At 43.5% G+C, this 16,539-nt stretch overlaps 1 protein-coding gene across 5 annotated transcripts in view; it reads left to right on the forward strand.

The window, feature by feature from the left end:
• Positions 1-10,181, forward strand: part of LOC125746207 (pre-B-cell leukemia transcription factor 3-like) — a 60,731-nt gene extending 50,550 nt beyond the window's left edge. For 3 of the 5 annotated variants that reach the window (XM_049019943.1, XM_049019942.1, XM_049019944.1), the window contains 5 exons: positions 3,453-3,606; positions 4,125-4,202; positions 4,892-5,004; positions 5,977-6,066; positions 8,948-10,181. In XM_049019943.1, coding sequence (XP_048875900.1) covers positions 3,453-3,606; positions 4,125-4,202; positions 4,892-5,004; positions 5,977-6,066; positions 8,948-9,040 — 528 coding nt within the window. In that variant the 3' untranslated portion in view covers positions 9,041-10,181. The remainder of the gene's footprint in view (positions 1-3,452; positions 3,607-4,124; positions 4,203-4,891; positions 5,005-5,976; positions 6,067-8,947) is intronic. The other 2 variants (XM_049019945.1, XM_049019946.1) reach the window with 1 other exon arrangement.
• Positions 10,182-16,539: the final 6,358 nt, after the last annotated feature.

Consider the following 16,539-nt stretch of genomic DNA (forward strand, 5'->3'; position numbering starts at 1 on the left):
GCTCCCTGACTGCAGCGTGTTTTTTTGGGAGCGTGGTGTCGTTCTCGTGGATGACAGGCTGGATTAGATCTATTTTGATCTCTTCTGCGCTCTGAGTGTGTGTGGTGGGGGGCAGGGAAGAAACGGAAGGTATTCAGGATCATCAGGCCTTGAATTGCTCGATGGGGTGGGGGGGGGGGGGGTGGGGTTCTTTATCACATGGTTGTTTGTCGTACATAGGGGCAACCTACGAAAGGTGTCCAGCTTTGTTTTTCAGTTTGTTTATGCATGACTAACAGATGGGAGGGTGCCCCCCATTGGCCTGGATATGTTATTTCACCGAAACATCAATTTGGTTTCATCTTCTCCTGTCGTTCGGTGCTATAAGAGTCAACGGGGCCTGGTTGGGTCATAGTTCATGTAACGATCACAAAGACCCCTCAGTGGCATTGCAGACCGGGGGGGGGGTCGACAGCTGACGGCCAATCACTCTCTGCCCCACAATCGCTCGCAGTTTAAATGAATGGTGCATCAATATTTCAAGCCATTATATATTTAGTGGAGGCATGCCTGGGGTTCATCTGTTAAGTATTAATGAATTTCACTCCATTATTGATAATATTAGCACCAGGGCCCAGAATCAACCTTTGGCATTATGATTTACATCAGTTCACTGGCTTCATTAAAGTCTGCCAAAGCAGGCTACATCAGTGCAGTGCTGGCGGGACCCTGTAAAGATCGTCAGCTTAGCGTGGAGGACGAGGGGGGTCTGTCAATATCGACTGAGGCATGGTGGGGGGGATTAATGACTTATTACACACAGCTACTGGGCCACAGTCTTTTCCCTATATCTTTGAATAGTTCGACATTACATAATTCAGTAAGAAAGTCCATTTTACTTCTACCATTTATTTCTGAACCATTTTTAATGGTTCAAAAGCAGAGAACCTCCCAGTATTGAAACCAGCTCATCTCTCCCATGTAATGTGCTCACTAAATAAATGGCAAAATATGTTAAGTAAGCTGTTTTCAGGTAAACAACTCAGCTATGCAGTGCTAACGTTGCCAAGCCGTCAACAGAAATACTCACTTTTATGATTCACTTCATCCATGAATATAGTTACCAGAGCAGATCCAGGTATTTGCTTTGCTAATAAGTGTAATAAAAGCTCGTCTCTGTGATTTATACCTGCAGTCCTCTGGTCACAATTCCCTGGTTCCTGCTTTTCCTAACCTAATTGGTCCTTGTGATCATTTTGCTTGTTAATGTCTGTTCTGTCTGTTATTAGATGCATATTTATAAAAATAAAACAGGCAGTCTGTGAAAATATGACTGACCACTTATTTTCTATTCTAATTTCACAGCTGGAAGCTCTATACCAAAAGTAAATGTTTTTTAAAGTATTTTTGTTTACATTATAAATGAGATTCAACTGTAATAATGAAAGACGATAAATCCAGAAAAATGCGATTTGAAGTTTTTTTTAATTTCAACGAATCACATGTAGAAATACTTTTACTTTATACGTTTACTTAATCTTTCAACAAGAAGAAAACAGAAGTGTTTAGCTCACTTTCATAACGTAATATGAATGTTTCAGAATATGGATAGGTCCAATATATGGCATCTGCACAGTTCTGGAATTTATGCAGTTGTGGAATCTGTAATCGACAACCTTCAGGAAAGCCCCTCTCATACAGCCCCAACTATACAGTTCAGAAACATGTTTAAACAAAGGCTGTCAGTGCAGTTCCTTACAGATGGAAAAAACCACAGCAGTGTGACTCTCACAGGAGAACGTCATTCTGGAATAACTCTGACATCTAGCTTTAATGTATGATACATTTCACCTGTAGTTGCATATGATTTCGAGGAGAATTCTGGAGTTTTATTAAAACAATAGGAAGACCACAGAAAATAGCAGCTTGTCGATGGTGGTTGTGGCGATAATGGCAGTAATACACAAGCATTATTGTTGTTGTTATTTAGTTCTTAGTACTGCAGCTGTGTGATTGCAACAAACAAGTACTTGAATTAATTAGTAATCAGTCGGACTAGTAAGGAGCAGAGAAATGTCTCACGGAGCGACAGTGGCTTGCATCACGTGGCGCCTAGTGCTCTGGGGGCTGCCCTCTGCACATGTATCCCTGCCTGTGTGGTGGGCTCTGGCCTGCCTCTGCAACACCCCTTCAACATTATTGTAAAACAGGATGTGTATGCTTTGCACTTTCTGTTCATTTTGCATCTTTGTTGTTTTTCCATCCATCCATCCATCCATCCATCCATCCATCCATCCATCCATCCATCTTTTTTCTCTATCTGGTCACTGTCACACATAGATATTTGAAAGTAACATTCCACTCAAATGTACCCTCCCTCAAAAAAAAAACAAAAAAAAAAACAATTCAATCTGAATACAGCCAGCCAGCAGAGGATATATTACAATATGATGTCAGATAAATCAGCAAGAGCTAGGAACCGCAAAGGGCTGATGTGAATATATCAGCTTAGGGCAGGGGACGTTTTGGCATGCAAAAATGTTTATGTTTTTCAAACTTATTTATGCATATTTTTTTTTGCATAAATATATATATTATTTTTAAAGGGGAAAATAATATTTATAGTGTTGTTCTGCCAGTGTTTCATCAGTTAGAGGGACGCAGTACAAACTTTACATTATTTCTGTGATATACTACAGTACTGTAATTGAAACAGGGTTCCGGATGGCCCACACAGCTCCCCTGAAACAGAATCTATTCTGAAAGAACAATCGTTTTACTTGCGGCCATCGGCATAAGGGACAGGCTGGATCAGGCAGACAGTATGAGCTTTGTCTTGGCCTGGCTGCACAGGGTCGCCCCATCCGGCCCGTTCTGTCTTGGTCATGTACTGTCTGCTCCCTCCTCCGGTTCCCCCCCCCCCATACACACACACTCATAATAGCCCCCCGACCTACGAGTCCCCTCCTCCAAAAACCCAAAGACCGTGGAACAGAAAGACATGTTTCATTTTGCTGGTGATTTATATACTTCTCCCCCCCCCCCTCCCCAAGACTGTGACCCCACCCTGTATTTATCTGCACGTCCCTGATCTCTAGGCATAGACGGGTGGCCAAGGTTGTTAATACCCGGGAACAAAGGAACGGTGTGTTTCCCGAGGGCTACGCCATCCGGTCTTGGGAACGGCCGCTTTCATCACATTCCCGATGCTCTTTGGTGGCTTGTTTTACAATTTTTTATTAAACGGAGGGTGATTTATTGCCAGCCGTATGCTGGATGGTGTGATTAGCGCTAAGCTGGGGTTCTGACATGGCGTCATGTGTGTTAGTGTGATGCCATCTGCCGTGATGTTACATTGCAATCGGTCTGGGGGCTGGGGGATCGCCTTTCTATGGGGGTTAAGAAATCAAAAGCATGTCATTGGCAGGGCTGCTTCATACCTGAAGCCATAACACCCACATTTCCCTTTTGATTCCCAGGTGTCCAACTGGTTTGGCAACAAGCGGATCCGGTACAAAAAGAACATCGGCAAGTTCCAGGAGGAGGCCAACCTGTATGCTGCCAAGACCGCTGTGGCTGCCGCTGTGCAGAACAGCCAGGCCAACTCCCCCAGCACGCCCAACCCCGGTAGGCATGGCCACATGCATCATTGGCTCTACCCCTTTAATGTCAGCCATACATACCGAACCCAGAATATAAATCCCATGCTCCACAGAGGCAGAGCAAGGAAGGCTTCCCTTTCACCCTCACCCCAGTGAAGCACCACAGATCTCCCACATAGGTCTTCATTCTTGGGGATATTTTTTTGTGCTGGTCTTTGTTTTTGAGCACCTAAGTGCTTCATCGAACTAATAATCCCCAGCATTAATGTTTCACAATTGAGACTGGAAAAGCAAAACCTGTGGTTCTGCGTGTACCCCCCCCGGAACAAACCACATTTTTGTGTAAGAGAACAAACAAAAGATCAGGGCTAACATGATCTTGTGGCCTGCTGCTTTGGAACTTTTCTGTAATTATTTATAATGTAATCACATTATGGCTCTGTGCGTTTGATCCGGAACAGAACGGAATCGATCATTAAGAGAATTTTTGAGCTATACACTGGTCTGACCTGGTCTCCTTCTCCACACTGTCTCCTGCTGCAGGCTTCCAGATGAAAGATGAGGATTTCCAGCTGGATTCAGCTGAGAGCAAAGGAACCCTTCTAACCAGCATGTTTACTGGTATTGGACATTTTACGTGTTCCTGCGGAACCTATCTGGGTCCAGTCCCTACAAAGAACCTCTGAAGCATGTAACCTTATATGAGATCATTTGAAAAAAAAAATAACTTTGAGGTTTTTGTCTTCCCAAAGCATAAAATGTCTCTGATAAGGTTCATTTCAGTTCATTTTCCCCTATTAAACAGTGCTCTGGGCATCAGATAACAAGGCAGTTAAGGATCTGGACTTGTTCCAGGTCTAAGTTTCAAGATGTCATCTTCTGTCACTTTCCTGATCTGAGAATTCAGTTGTTCAGGCAGGGGTATATACAGGGGCGGGGCCACTGGCCACGGCTGAAAGCTGACTGGTTTTTGGAGTGCCCCTGCCCCGCCACTCACCGATTCAAAACTTATCATTGGCTGATGAAGAGGTTGGCCCCTCTCTATGAGCTATGGCCTCTCTTATGACCCCCGCCTTAAAAAAAAATTGCCTTAGGAGACGTTTAGTGATCAGAGTAGGTCTGTATGCAATTTAAAGTCGCTTTGAGTAAAAGTATCTGCCGACTATTTCATGCTCCCTGTGAACGCTCTCGTTCCTCTCTCCGCTGCCTCTTCATGGGACCCCCCCCACCTTCAGCATTTCTGTCTGTCTGTCTCTCCCTCCTTCCTTCTCTCCTCCTTTTATTTAGTTACTTACATCTTTCCCTTCCAGGTTCCTCTGGTTCCTTTAACCTCCCAAACTCTGGGGACATGTTCATGAGCATGCCGACCCTGAACGGGGACTCGTACCCGGGCGTTCAGGTGGCGGCGGGGGTGCAGTCACAGGTAGGAGCCCCGCACAACCCCATGGCCCCTCAGCAGGGGCCCACTTGCTGCATCTCTCCAAGTTTTTGTTGATAGACATGTTTTTTTTTTCTCTAATTATTAATTAGCTGGTGCTTTTATTCAAAGCGACACAGTTCACCTCGTTAGGGGGACAGACATTCTACTGGTACTATAGGCACCATAACAAGAATCTTGTCACACGACTTAACCTGGGAAGCTTCAGGTTACAAGTCGTTATGCATGATTCCATCGGGCACCATTTTGCGGCAACGAGAAAAAAAACAGACAGAATAAAATGAAGCCAGATACCTTCAGCGGCAAACACACTGCCAATAAATAACAGCTCCTGACATTTGTATTTTTATGATTCATAATTTAATGCTTTATTATTTTTGAATCTGCTTGGATTGTGGGTAGGGATTCACCACGTCGGCTCTTCTCTCCTCTCCAGTTCCCGTTCCCAGTCGCACCCTTTATATGTTTACTTTAGAGTTTAGCAGAGTACCGACCAAACCACACAGCCACTGCAGAAACGCTTTCGGCTGGGAAAACTGAGTCACAACAAAAGCTACAGTCTGACTCATTTTGACAAGAACAGCTTTGTTGACAAGTTTAAGAAGTGCACATTGCAGGGACAAATTTGTGAGTTTGGAAACTCACCAAGACTGTTGGTATTTAATGCCATAATTTCATATTCTGGGTAAACAAGATTTTAAGCATGAAATTATGCAGTTGGGGGATTTAAGTCGCACTAGTCTCTGGCAGCAGAGTGTGACCAGTGGAAGAGAAGCCATTGAAATGGGGATCGGAAACACAACCAAAAGAGAGAGAAATTCCATTAGCCATTCGGATTGATCATTGACATCCCATTTGTCGGTGTTGTCATGTAAGGGCACAGCATTAGCCAGTAGGACAGAGTCCCACGTGCATTAGTAGCGGTCCAGCCATTGACGGTCCTCTTTCTTACCCCAGGTGGATACCCTACGCCATGCTATCAGTCAGACAGCAGGATACAGTGACGGCCTGCGGGGGCGCTCTCTCTACAGTCCTCATGGCCTGAATGTAAGTTGTTAATGCTGTTGTTAATATAACTGTAGCCACCTTTTCAATTTATCTTTTTGGTTTTACTAAATTTATTGAATATTCTAGCTCTTCTGTACACTACACTTTGGAGTACAGACCATATTCTACCCAATCTGCCAAGCAAGCAGTCTGTAGGGTTAGGGTTATAGAATCATTTCCTTAGAATAGATTAGAAGAAGGGGCAGTAGAAGATTGGGGCAATAGGTGACAGGCACTGGGAAAGACAGGGGCAAAAGATGACAAAAGGCAAGGCAGCATCCCACTTCTCTACGGGAGTACAAAGCGTCCTTTCTTGTCAACACCCACAAGGGGAGAATTCCCTTTAAACAAAAATGAAGCTCTCCTTTCCCACTTTGTGAGTGTTTATAACCTGTAACAAAACGGCATGAAAAGGCTTTTAGTTGCACTCCCCGCATTTTCATTTAACCACATTGGAATGCTTGCGCTGGTTTGCCGTAAACGGTTTCTGCGCGGTGAAATATGACGGTGATGGCGCGCGTCCTCTTTGTGGTAAAAGAGACCCATCTTTCCTGATGAGAGCTGATAAGACACACTGTATAATACAGGATGCCATCGGAATGCACCGGAGTAAAGATTCATTTATTTGGGCGGGGGAGGGGGGCGGGGGGAGAGAAAGTGATAACAGGAGAGCGAGAGAGAGAGAAAGAGAGAGAGAGGCAGCAAAAAGAGAGATGTCTGACAATCATTTCTTCAGTGGTATCAGAATGAAATATTGACTTTTGTTGTTTGTTATCAGGCCGTGAAGCTGGGATCTATCAGCAGACACCTTTACATACATTCCCTGCCTTGCCAAACAAACCTCAACAAATAGAAGCCATTAAATATTTTTTTACTCCCAAATGTCGCTTTATTTGTTTGTTTATTTATAGGTTTGTTTATCTGACTTTCCACCGATGTCTACAGACTATCTGCTCATACTCTTTTTGCTCCAGTTTGAGGGGTTTGTTAACAGGTTTGTGTGACAGACACGGGAAAGAGGGACCTCTTTAAAATCCTCTCCCCCCAGCATCCTTAAAAGATGGAAATAAATAGGCGAAATGGATATTGTTGCTGAGGGCTGAGTGAAATGTTGAAGTGGGCGGGGCCTCCTATTCAAATGACAGAAATAAACAGAAATGGTCCAATCTGGTAAGCCTCGAATAAATTATGCGTTAAACTGGTGATGATGACTGGCCCCCGGGCTCGGCTCATTGGAGTGGGACCGGTATCCTCAGAGAGGTGTCTGTTCGGGAGATTGCTCCCTTGAGCAAAGCTAGGCGATTAGAGCTCCTCTCTTCACTCGTTGATATGAGTGAATTCATCATTTGCCCAATACGTCATTTTACCAGTTTTGGGTATAAATCAATCACTAACTGAGAGAAACGTTTGAACTCCACGGGGGTCTGGTCTAGAGTCGTCAGCCGCTTAATAGAAGCTGAGCCCAGCGGCACCTCAGCTGAGGAACCGGAAAAGGGCAAGCACACCTTGTGTTCGTCCAGACACTGTCACATATTCAGAAGGAGAGGACCGGCCGTGTATTCCTGTCACCAGCTTTGCAGGGCACTCAAACCGCCCACTTCATTATCCAGATCGAACTGGGGTTTGTTACTGCGGAAGAAACCTTGAGAATTATGCACTCAAAGGAAGAAAACAAAATCTAGAACAAAACACTTTCATTTATATATATATATAAAAAAACTTGGGTATAGGCCTATGTTAAAATGAAAGACAAACAAGTTTCTATATATTAGCAAAAAAGTAAGACTATTTATCCCGAGGGGAAATTGTTGTGACAAAGCATAGTTCTCACCATGCTTAAAAATAACAAAAATTAAAAAGTCAGCATAATACAAAATAAAATAAGGAAAATAAGGAATTCAACTACAACATAGTATCAAGTAATGCATTGTTTCTGTTTTTCTATAGTAGTTAAAACAAAGCCTGTGTCAGAGAAATTCTGTGAAGCCTTCTGCCTGCGATCTGCATTAGAGATTGATTTGTACATGTGATGGGGGAGGGCAGCAGTGGATGGGGAAGCTGTGGCTTTTCACTGCCGCTAGCAAGACGCAGCAGTCAAAGCCGGCTTGGAGTATCCACCCCCAACCCCCCCATCACTTCCATTTAGCGTCCCTTGGCGACGCCCCAGCGCCCCCTGTCCCCCTTGCGGATCTCAAACACGTACTGACAGTCTGCCGGCCATGGCAGAATTCCAGTCAGGTGCGGTGGGTCAGTCTTGGCATCCTTTGGCCCCCCCCTTCCTGAATGCTGCCGATGTAAAGCAAACATATCTCACTGGCTAGCTGGAAGCTACAAGGCTAACATGTTTTTTTACACTGGTGTTGTAAAGAACTGACACTGAGGGAGTGTGCCACAGTCTTATTACATATGAATGGATTATTTCTAATATATACTGACGGTCGGGCTCTGAAGTCCCTTCAAAAAATAGATAATTTTTTTTTACTTGTTTCAAGTGAAACAAGTACACATGAAAAGATATATTTATTATAATCATCTCTGAAAAATAAATTTAAAATTCCTTGTTTATTCTTGCCACTTTGTGGAATTTCAAAGGGCAGTACTCTCCCTCAGCTGTACTATGAATCATTCTATGGTTATACACCTCCTATACTATTGGTTTGATGATTAATGAAATGGTGATTCTATAGTTAATTAATAATCGCATCCTTGACTTAGAATTCTACAGTGAATGATTCAGTGATTCCTTGGTTAATTCATAATCACATCCTATTTTATGAATTCTACAGTTAATGAACCGATGATTGTATGGCTGGTAAATACACACATTGTGTGCTATGACTTCTGTGGTTAATCAGTCTGTCCTGGTTTGTCTTCCTGGCAGGCTAATGGTGGATGGCAAGACGAGGCCCCTCCATGTTCCGTAACCTCCCCAGTAGAAGGACCTGGAAGCGTGCACTCTGATACCTCGAACTGACCCCCCACCTGCCACGCATATACGCAGTAGAATGACCCATCGCAGAGGTCCAAGCGGTTTCCAAACCACCCTCTTGCTCCTTATGACTGATCTGCCACGTGTCCAAAATTCTCCTACGATGCTCGGATCCTCCATGTTCTCACAACTGAATATGAATATTTTTTTCTCCAGAGGCTTTTTATACAAATATTTTCATCTATATATTATACTGCCAGAATGATAAGACTGGATCTGTTCCACACAGCTGAGGTGACTCATGGACAGGAAGTTTGACTCATATGTCCAGGTCCTCATGAACTGACCCTGCATCTGCCTGTTTGCTTCCTCTTACACACCCAGTTACCCCTACTTGGATTTGACTGTGCTGGTAACCTGTTGGTGAAGCCGCTGGCAGTGCCGCATGTGGACCAACTGTGCACCGCGACTGCAGTCGCACCTTGTTATGGAACTTGCTCATGCGCCAGCAGCCGACGGTTTGCCAGCGTTTTTTCCCTAATGGTGGATTTGAACTATTTGTCCTTTAAGACACGTGCTAATGACTCTACGGAATGTTGGCTGCCAGCGACTATACCTGGTAATTCCGCGCTGAAGGGCGCACTTAACGCGGCTCAAACGTTACACTCACTGACAGCCTGCGTGAATATTTTTTTTTTTTGTTTGTTGTTGTTTTACATTTTTTTCATATTATTTTGCCTTGTGATCATCGATTTCTCAGTAATCTCAAAATCCTGACGGTCAACAGCGCTTTGCATTCTAGGGAAAAGCTCAGAAAATCATCGTTAGAAGGACATATTTCATTACATCTGTAATTAAATCCAGGCTCTTATCAAAATCGTTATTATAATTTTCATACCCTGAAACGTTACCATGTTTCAGGTGTTAAAGCTGAAATGGCTTAGAGTGAGCTTGTGTTGTGCTTCATTTTGGTCACAAACACCAGTCACGCAAGCTCCTTTTATGTTAGCATATGTAGCTTGTATCTGCCACCATTAAAACATAGTTTATTACCTCATCCAAACTCATAGAAACCAATAGAAATTCAACACATTATATAGCTTAGAGTGTCCACTTACTACCTCTAAACAGTATCACTTCTACTATTTTTCGGCATTTTATTTTGTTTCTTACCTGAGTCGTTTTTCATCTTGTCGTAAACTTTTCATGTCACATAATCTGATGTATATTTTAATCATATAAGGAAACGCGATTCCATTTTTCTGCGTAGAACATCAGACTCGCGTGCAGTAACGACGGCGGGGGAATATAGCAGGAGCGCGCGTACCCGCACGTGCGTATACGGTGGATTAACACGGATGGCTGTTAACAGCGAACAGTGAAACTGTTGTAAATACTGCAAAAAGAAAACATTTTGAATGTTGCTCATCTTGTTACTAATCCACACAAAAAAAAAATTATAATGAGGAGAAAGCATAGAGTTTTCAGTATTCTGAACAGTGTACTCTGAGCCCTGTCTGACAGGGTCCATACCTTCTTTAATTTTTATTTTGTATTGTATGCAAATTGAAAAGCAATTAGGTCATGATTTGTGGCAAGTGATTCTAATGTATCAGAAATGTTCTGTGCTCATTTCTAACCAGACTACACCCTGGACTGAAAAGTCTTATTTGTGGTACAGTAGTTTTGTGTAGTTTTAAACATGAATAAACCCTTTTTTTTGCTTTCATGACATAAATGTGGTAAATTTGTATTAAGCCATAAAAGACTGGGAATCTTTAGTACATTTTCTGAAGTTAATAAGGGCAGTGTGTGTTTCTCTGTATATGTTATCGTGTATACACGGTTTTCACAACTGAATGTGATGATACGGTAGATTTGATTGGTGGAGACTTTCATGCAAAGTGTCTTACAGCATGTGGATATTTTGTTCTTATAAGCAGGAAGAAGATGACTGAATTACCAGGCCAGCGTTTTGGTTCTTACGCAGCATCATGACGTTGACCCAAAATTCGGTTAGGAGCAGCAGGACATGCACGCTGTCATGTTGGATAAGTCATTCTCAGTCGGACTGTGTGAACTGGGATGCAGACCATCACAGGCCCTCAGTACGGCGAGATTGCTGCTGGTAGGGTGCAGTGTGCAGCCCGCTCTGGCTTCTGTTACGGCTGAACTTTCTAATGAAATTATACCCAATGGCTGTCGATTCCATTCCGGACATTATCTGACTTGACATTTATGAATCCTGGTTTGACACATTTCTTATGGGTGTGCTGTAGTTGAGCGCGAGCTAAATGAAAATAGGGTTTGTATTTTTTATATAACAATGCCGCTGACTGCAACTGATTTTTATATAGCGCCCTTCCACTAGTATCTCTCAGCACTTGGAAAAAAAAATCACTAAATGTAGTACTAATTATTGCTAATAAATAATTTTATTACGTAACACTTTATTTATAGTCCTCGGGCAGTTAGCTAAAACATCTAGGTAGGAAATCTTTCTTGTTCTTGGTCAGCCAATGATCTAAAACAGAGGTATCACAATTCACAAAGCTCCTGGTAACAGTTGCTGCTGGGATACAGCCCTTGTTTGAGAAGCGTTCTGATGCGTTGATTCTGATGGAAATCTGTGGAACAGCGTGACAGAAACCGTGACCGGTGTCAGAAGGCAATGGCAACGGTTTGTCTGAGCTGTCTGACTGACGCTGCCCCTAAACTGTGACCAGTGTCAGAGGACGATGACAACAGTCGCTCTGAGTCATCTCCGTGTTGCCACCCTCAAACTGAGCATCCTGAAGACCTGGAAAGAAGGCCTGTTCCAGCAGCCAAGAGAGGGGTGATTTATTTGAAATGAAAAAAACAGGAGGTCCGTGGTGGTGGATCATCGTAGAAACCTATCAGCAGAAGGGCATGCTCTCCGTCGCTGCTGTTGATTGGTCTAAAGCGATGTTTCCCACTCCAGTCCTCGGGGACCTGCAGGTAGTCCACGTTTTTGGTTCCTCACACCTCCAGGTCAAAATGTGGACTGTCTGCCAGGGAGCTGGGAGGGCGCAAAAATGTGGACAGTCTGTGAGTCCCCAAGGACTAGGTTGGGAAACACTGGTCTAAAGAATAAATCCCTTAGTGAAATAATAACAGAAGTAAACCCAAGGGATATGCAAGACAAGAAAATCCAAGAAATTCAAACTTTACCGGGGAAATTAACCAGACCCACTGATGATGGGCAGTAAAAAAGGCTTATTGATATATTTTATTTGCATATTTAATGCTATGCTTATAAAACGTGGGGCATGAGTGCGGTGAGTTACTCTTCCGACATTCCTGCCACCACATTGCTCTGCACACTCGCTCACTGTGGTCCCAAACTGCAGGTCATTTCAGTGGACAGGATTCTATCACAAGGACAGATCTGCGCGTGATGCAGCCCTTTACGGGTCTTTAGAGTGTGGGGCACCATGGCAACTGTAGTGAGGGTCCCAGAGAAACATGTTAATAAACAAATCTGTCATGCCATCATTCGTGCTGTGTAAGGTATCTTTTTGGTAATGCAGGATACCTAGCAATGACATACTTTACAACTTAACAGAATATAGCAGTTAAGTACTGGGATTCCTTCCAAAAGGTTTGCCAAAAAGAGGGATTTCCTGTTGTACCCTTGAGTGTGGTACTTAAAGCAAGGCCTATATATTTCTGTGCAGATCTTTATGTTGTTAGGACTTGGCACTAAACCCTAAACACATCTGCTTTGGAAATACAGAAATGTTGCTGATTTCTGTGAAATATGCTGCAAGATGGTCAGCTAACCCTACAGCCCAGCTTAGATTAGTTGTAATCATGACCAAAAGAACCAGTCAAGGACAGAAGGGGCCCCGTGGTGTGAGTGACCAGAGGACATCATGCTGAGATATTACACATCAGAAAGGGATGAGGGCCCATTTGAACCCACCTCAATTTATTGTTATTTGGGAACAATGGCTTTAAAAATGAATAAATCAGCAAAAATGACCAAGGAGACCTTTAGACCGTAATAGTTTACATTCAATAAAAAACATCGTCCATTAGGTTCCACCCTTGGGTTCATCAAAGATCATTTTTCACCAAGAGCACGCATCATTAAATATGGAAATAATGACGTTTATTAGAGGCTCGCTTGGTCCGAGCCAATTAAACACTGGGGGGACGTCGTTTATTAAGGCTGAGCTAATATACTATTAAAGACAAATGTCACTCGCTGCATGTTTTAATGTATCGCTGGGAGCCAATTTCAGTTTAGGGGAAAGGGTCAGTTTTGGGGGAGAATAGATTCCTCTGTGCTTCAGCACAATCAGTCAAGCTGTAAACAAATGTGCTGTTAAATAACCATCGCAAGGAGAGATGCATCTTCTCAAAGTCTTTGTCAGGGCCAGTTAGAGATCTCATCAGTTGACATCCTACTCCTTCCACAATAAAGGGTGGAGCGATCTCCTTAAAGTGCCATGGACCACGAACCACCAAACTGGGGGGGGGGGGTACCCACCTTCAAAATGCGGCAATGAACAATTAGGAAAAAATTACCTAAACATAATTTTATGCGAACTGTCCATCCATCCATTTTCTCCTCCAGTTGCAGGGGTCTGGAGCCTGTCCCGGAGGCTACAGGTACAGGGCGGGGAACAACCCAGGGTGGGGCACAAACCCATCACAGGGCACACCTTTATACCTACAGAAAATCTGGCAATTCCAGGTCATCTAAGCATGGTTTTGGACTGTGAGGAGCAAACTGGAGGAAACCCTATGCTGACACGGGGGGAACATGCAAACTCCGCACACATGTAACCATGGCGAAAGACTTGAGGTGTGAGGCAACAGTGCTAACCAATAACTACAATAATAGCCTGAATTATATCCATTAAAAAAAATAAAATAAACAAAACGTTGTTTCTGGGCTTTTCAAAAGCAACCAGATGAGTGAATGTGATTTTATGCCCCAATGCATGTCCCATATCCAGATGCATTCTGCGGTCCAAGTCGTGGGTCTTGCTAAGCCTTTCGGGTGTGGGTGCAGCTGTCTGGAGAAGGACATCAAATCTGAGGAGGATCCTTCTCCCCAGGTTGTCGGCTGAGTCGAGCAAATGCCTCCGTACGACACACAGACACGTACTGCTCCCGCTGGCTCTAAGCTTATACCTCCAACATCATCAGCCAGCGCATGACAATATCGTTCTTTGTTTTCATCTCCCTGTCAGCTTCTCTCCCGGGCAGGTTTAACTCCCAGCTTTCGAGCAGTACATCCAGCATGGTAGCCTACCACTTCACAACACATTAGTCTCCTGTGTGCCAATAAGGTCATGTGACTAGCCGTGTCACAAGTGCCCACTCAGTGCTCGTTTGGAGCAGTCAGACAGCCTCGGGCCCCAGTATGATCCAGACCAGAATGAATACAGACATGAACCAACTCCAGGGAGGCAAATTCACAGCGACGAAATCTTTCTAAGTTACCACAGATGCTGTGAGATGAGCGCAGGGAGTGTGACGCGTGTGCTCACGTCAGTCCTGTTACCGCAGCGCCGCAAGAATGGACCCGACAGGGAGGAAAACCAGTGTATGTGTTTTTGCATCCCGTGCATCATGTTTACGTCTTTACACAAATGCATGTGTGTACATTTGTGCGAAAATGTGCTGGCCAGAGTATATGTATGCATCAACATGTGTATATGTTTCTTCATACATGCATATATGTGTATGTGTGCATGCTTTGACATATATGCACATGGTTCATTCATACATACATTATGCTCACAGAAAGTCTTGGGGCGTTTGCTTAATTCTGTAAAAATGTTGCAAATGATTTGGTTTCATAACAAAAGTCCATTGACAAGCCATGTTTAACATCTCTGCACATATCTTCCACACTGACATTTTCTTTTTATTAAGTGTCATAATTTTTTTTTTGATTGACTCATTCAGGTCTGGTCTTGCCATTTTGCTGCTAATTGCGATTGTGGTCATTGCCTCCCAAAGGGATAATAAACACAAGTGTTTGGTGTTTTATGTTACTGCAAAGGAGTTACTAACTAAAAAGCACTTAGTGAGACTGCTTGTCAATGAACTTTTTAACTCAGAACAGGTTTGTAGAACTATACTTTGAGTTATACTTTAATGTTTTGCTTAAAACTACTGGTTTTGCAAACAAATGAATAAAGTAATGATTTTTTGTTATAAATAAATAATAAATCTGTAATGTTTTTACTGAATTAAACAAGTATTTCAAGTCTTTCTATGAGTACTGTATGTACATGCATGTGTGTCTTGTGTATATTTGCATGCATTCGATGCATACATCTGTGCATTCATCCATATATGTGCATATTTTGTGCATACATGTGCTTAGTTGACACATACACATATATGTGCATGCATACATGTTTTGAAAATACTTGTATACTTGCATGCATTGCATATGTTTATACATAGCTGAGTAGCTGCATGTGTGCATACCTTCTTGGCAATCATGCATGGCTGCCCATGTGTGTATTTTCTGAGCATGCATGCCTGCACGTTTGAATATTTGCTTGTGCAATCATGCATGACTGCCCACGTCCATTTGCTCTGTGCATACATGCATACCTGCCTGCGTGTATATATGCTTGTGCCTATGCATGTATGATTTCCTGCAGTGTGCTCTCCCAGGCACACAAGCTCAGATGTCTTCTGGCCAGGAGCTTCATAAGATCATGGCTCTGCGACACCAGCTCCACTCTTCCCCCGTAACTGTTGTCAGTTGTACAGCGCAGGCTAATTCATCTCCCTAATGCAGGCAGCTACACCGAGCACATTCGCGTCGCTCCTGCACCCCAAACCCTTTATTTGTCCTGATCCATCAAAACTGAAAACCCCCTTGTGTTCCTAAGGCCCACAGATATATCACAGACACCCCCTCCTCACAGCAGCACTCGCCCTGCTTCCCCACCTCGTTCCCCTTTATGCAGCGTGACAAGAACATAAATCACATGACCTAATACCTCTCGCCACTGTAGAGGCAATGGAGAAAATGGCTTCCGCGGAATTATTCATATAAAATTAACATTAAATTAATGAGTAATATTCCCTCGACCCCGAGACTGGACCTTTGGGTTTGTGTTGTATGTTCAGATGACGGATGGCAGCATGATTCTGTGTTAAACGCCACACTGCCCACACTGGCTATGCCAACATGCCAGTTTATATACAAACAAATGTAACTACTTGGATAAACATGCTGGTACTTGCTTAGAAGCTTTTCTAATTCATAAAATTTCTCTTGATTGTCCTGACATTATAACATACTTGATTATACGTGTATAAGAAAAGTACGTAGATTCAGTGCCCTTGGGAGTCAAGAGTCACATGACCTGCAGAGGGGGCAGGCATGGAGCTGGGTGGGCACTGTGGCTGTCATGAGCGGTGAGACTGGGGGGCCCAGACGAGCCCCTGGGGGTGAGATGTGGCCACACTGCAGTGGTGCCGTCAGCATATATGACTGAAACACCTTTCTAACATTTGGTTCCCCCCCCCCCCCTTCATAA

The sequence above is a fragment of the Brienomyrus brachyistius genome, chromosome 7 (genome assembly GCF_023856365.1).
Source record: "Brienomyrus brachyistius isolate T26 chromosome 7, BBRACH_0.4, whole genome shotgun sequence".
Taxonomy (NCBI): domain Eukaryota; kingdom Metazoa; phylum Chordata; class Actinopteri; order Osteoglossiformes; family Mormyridae; genus Brienomyrus; species Brienomyrus brachyistius.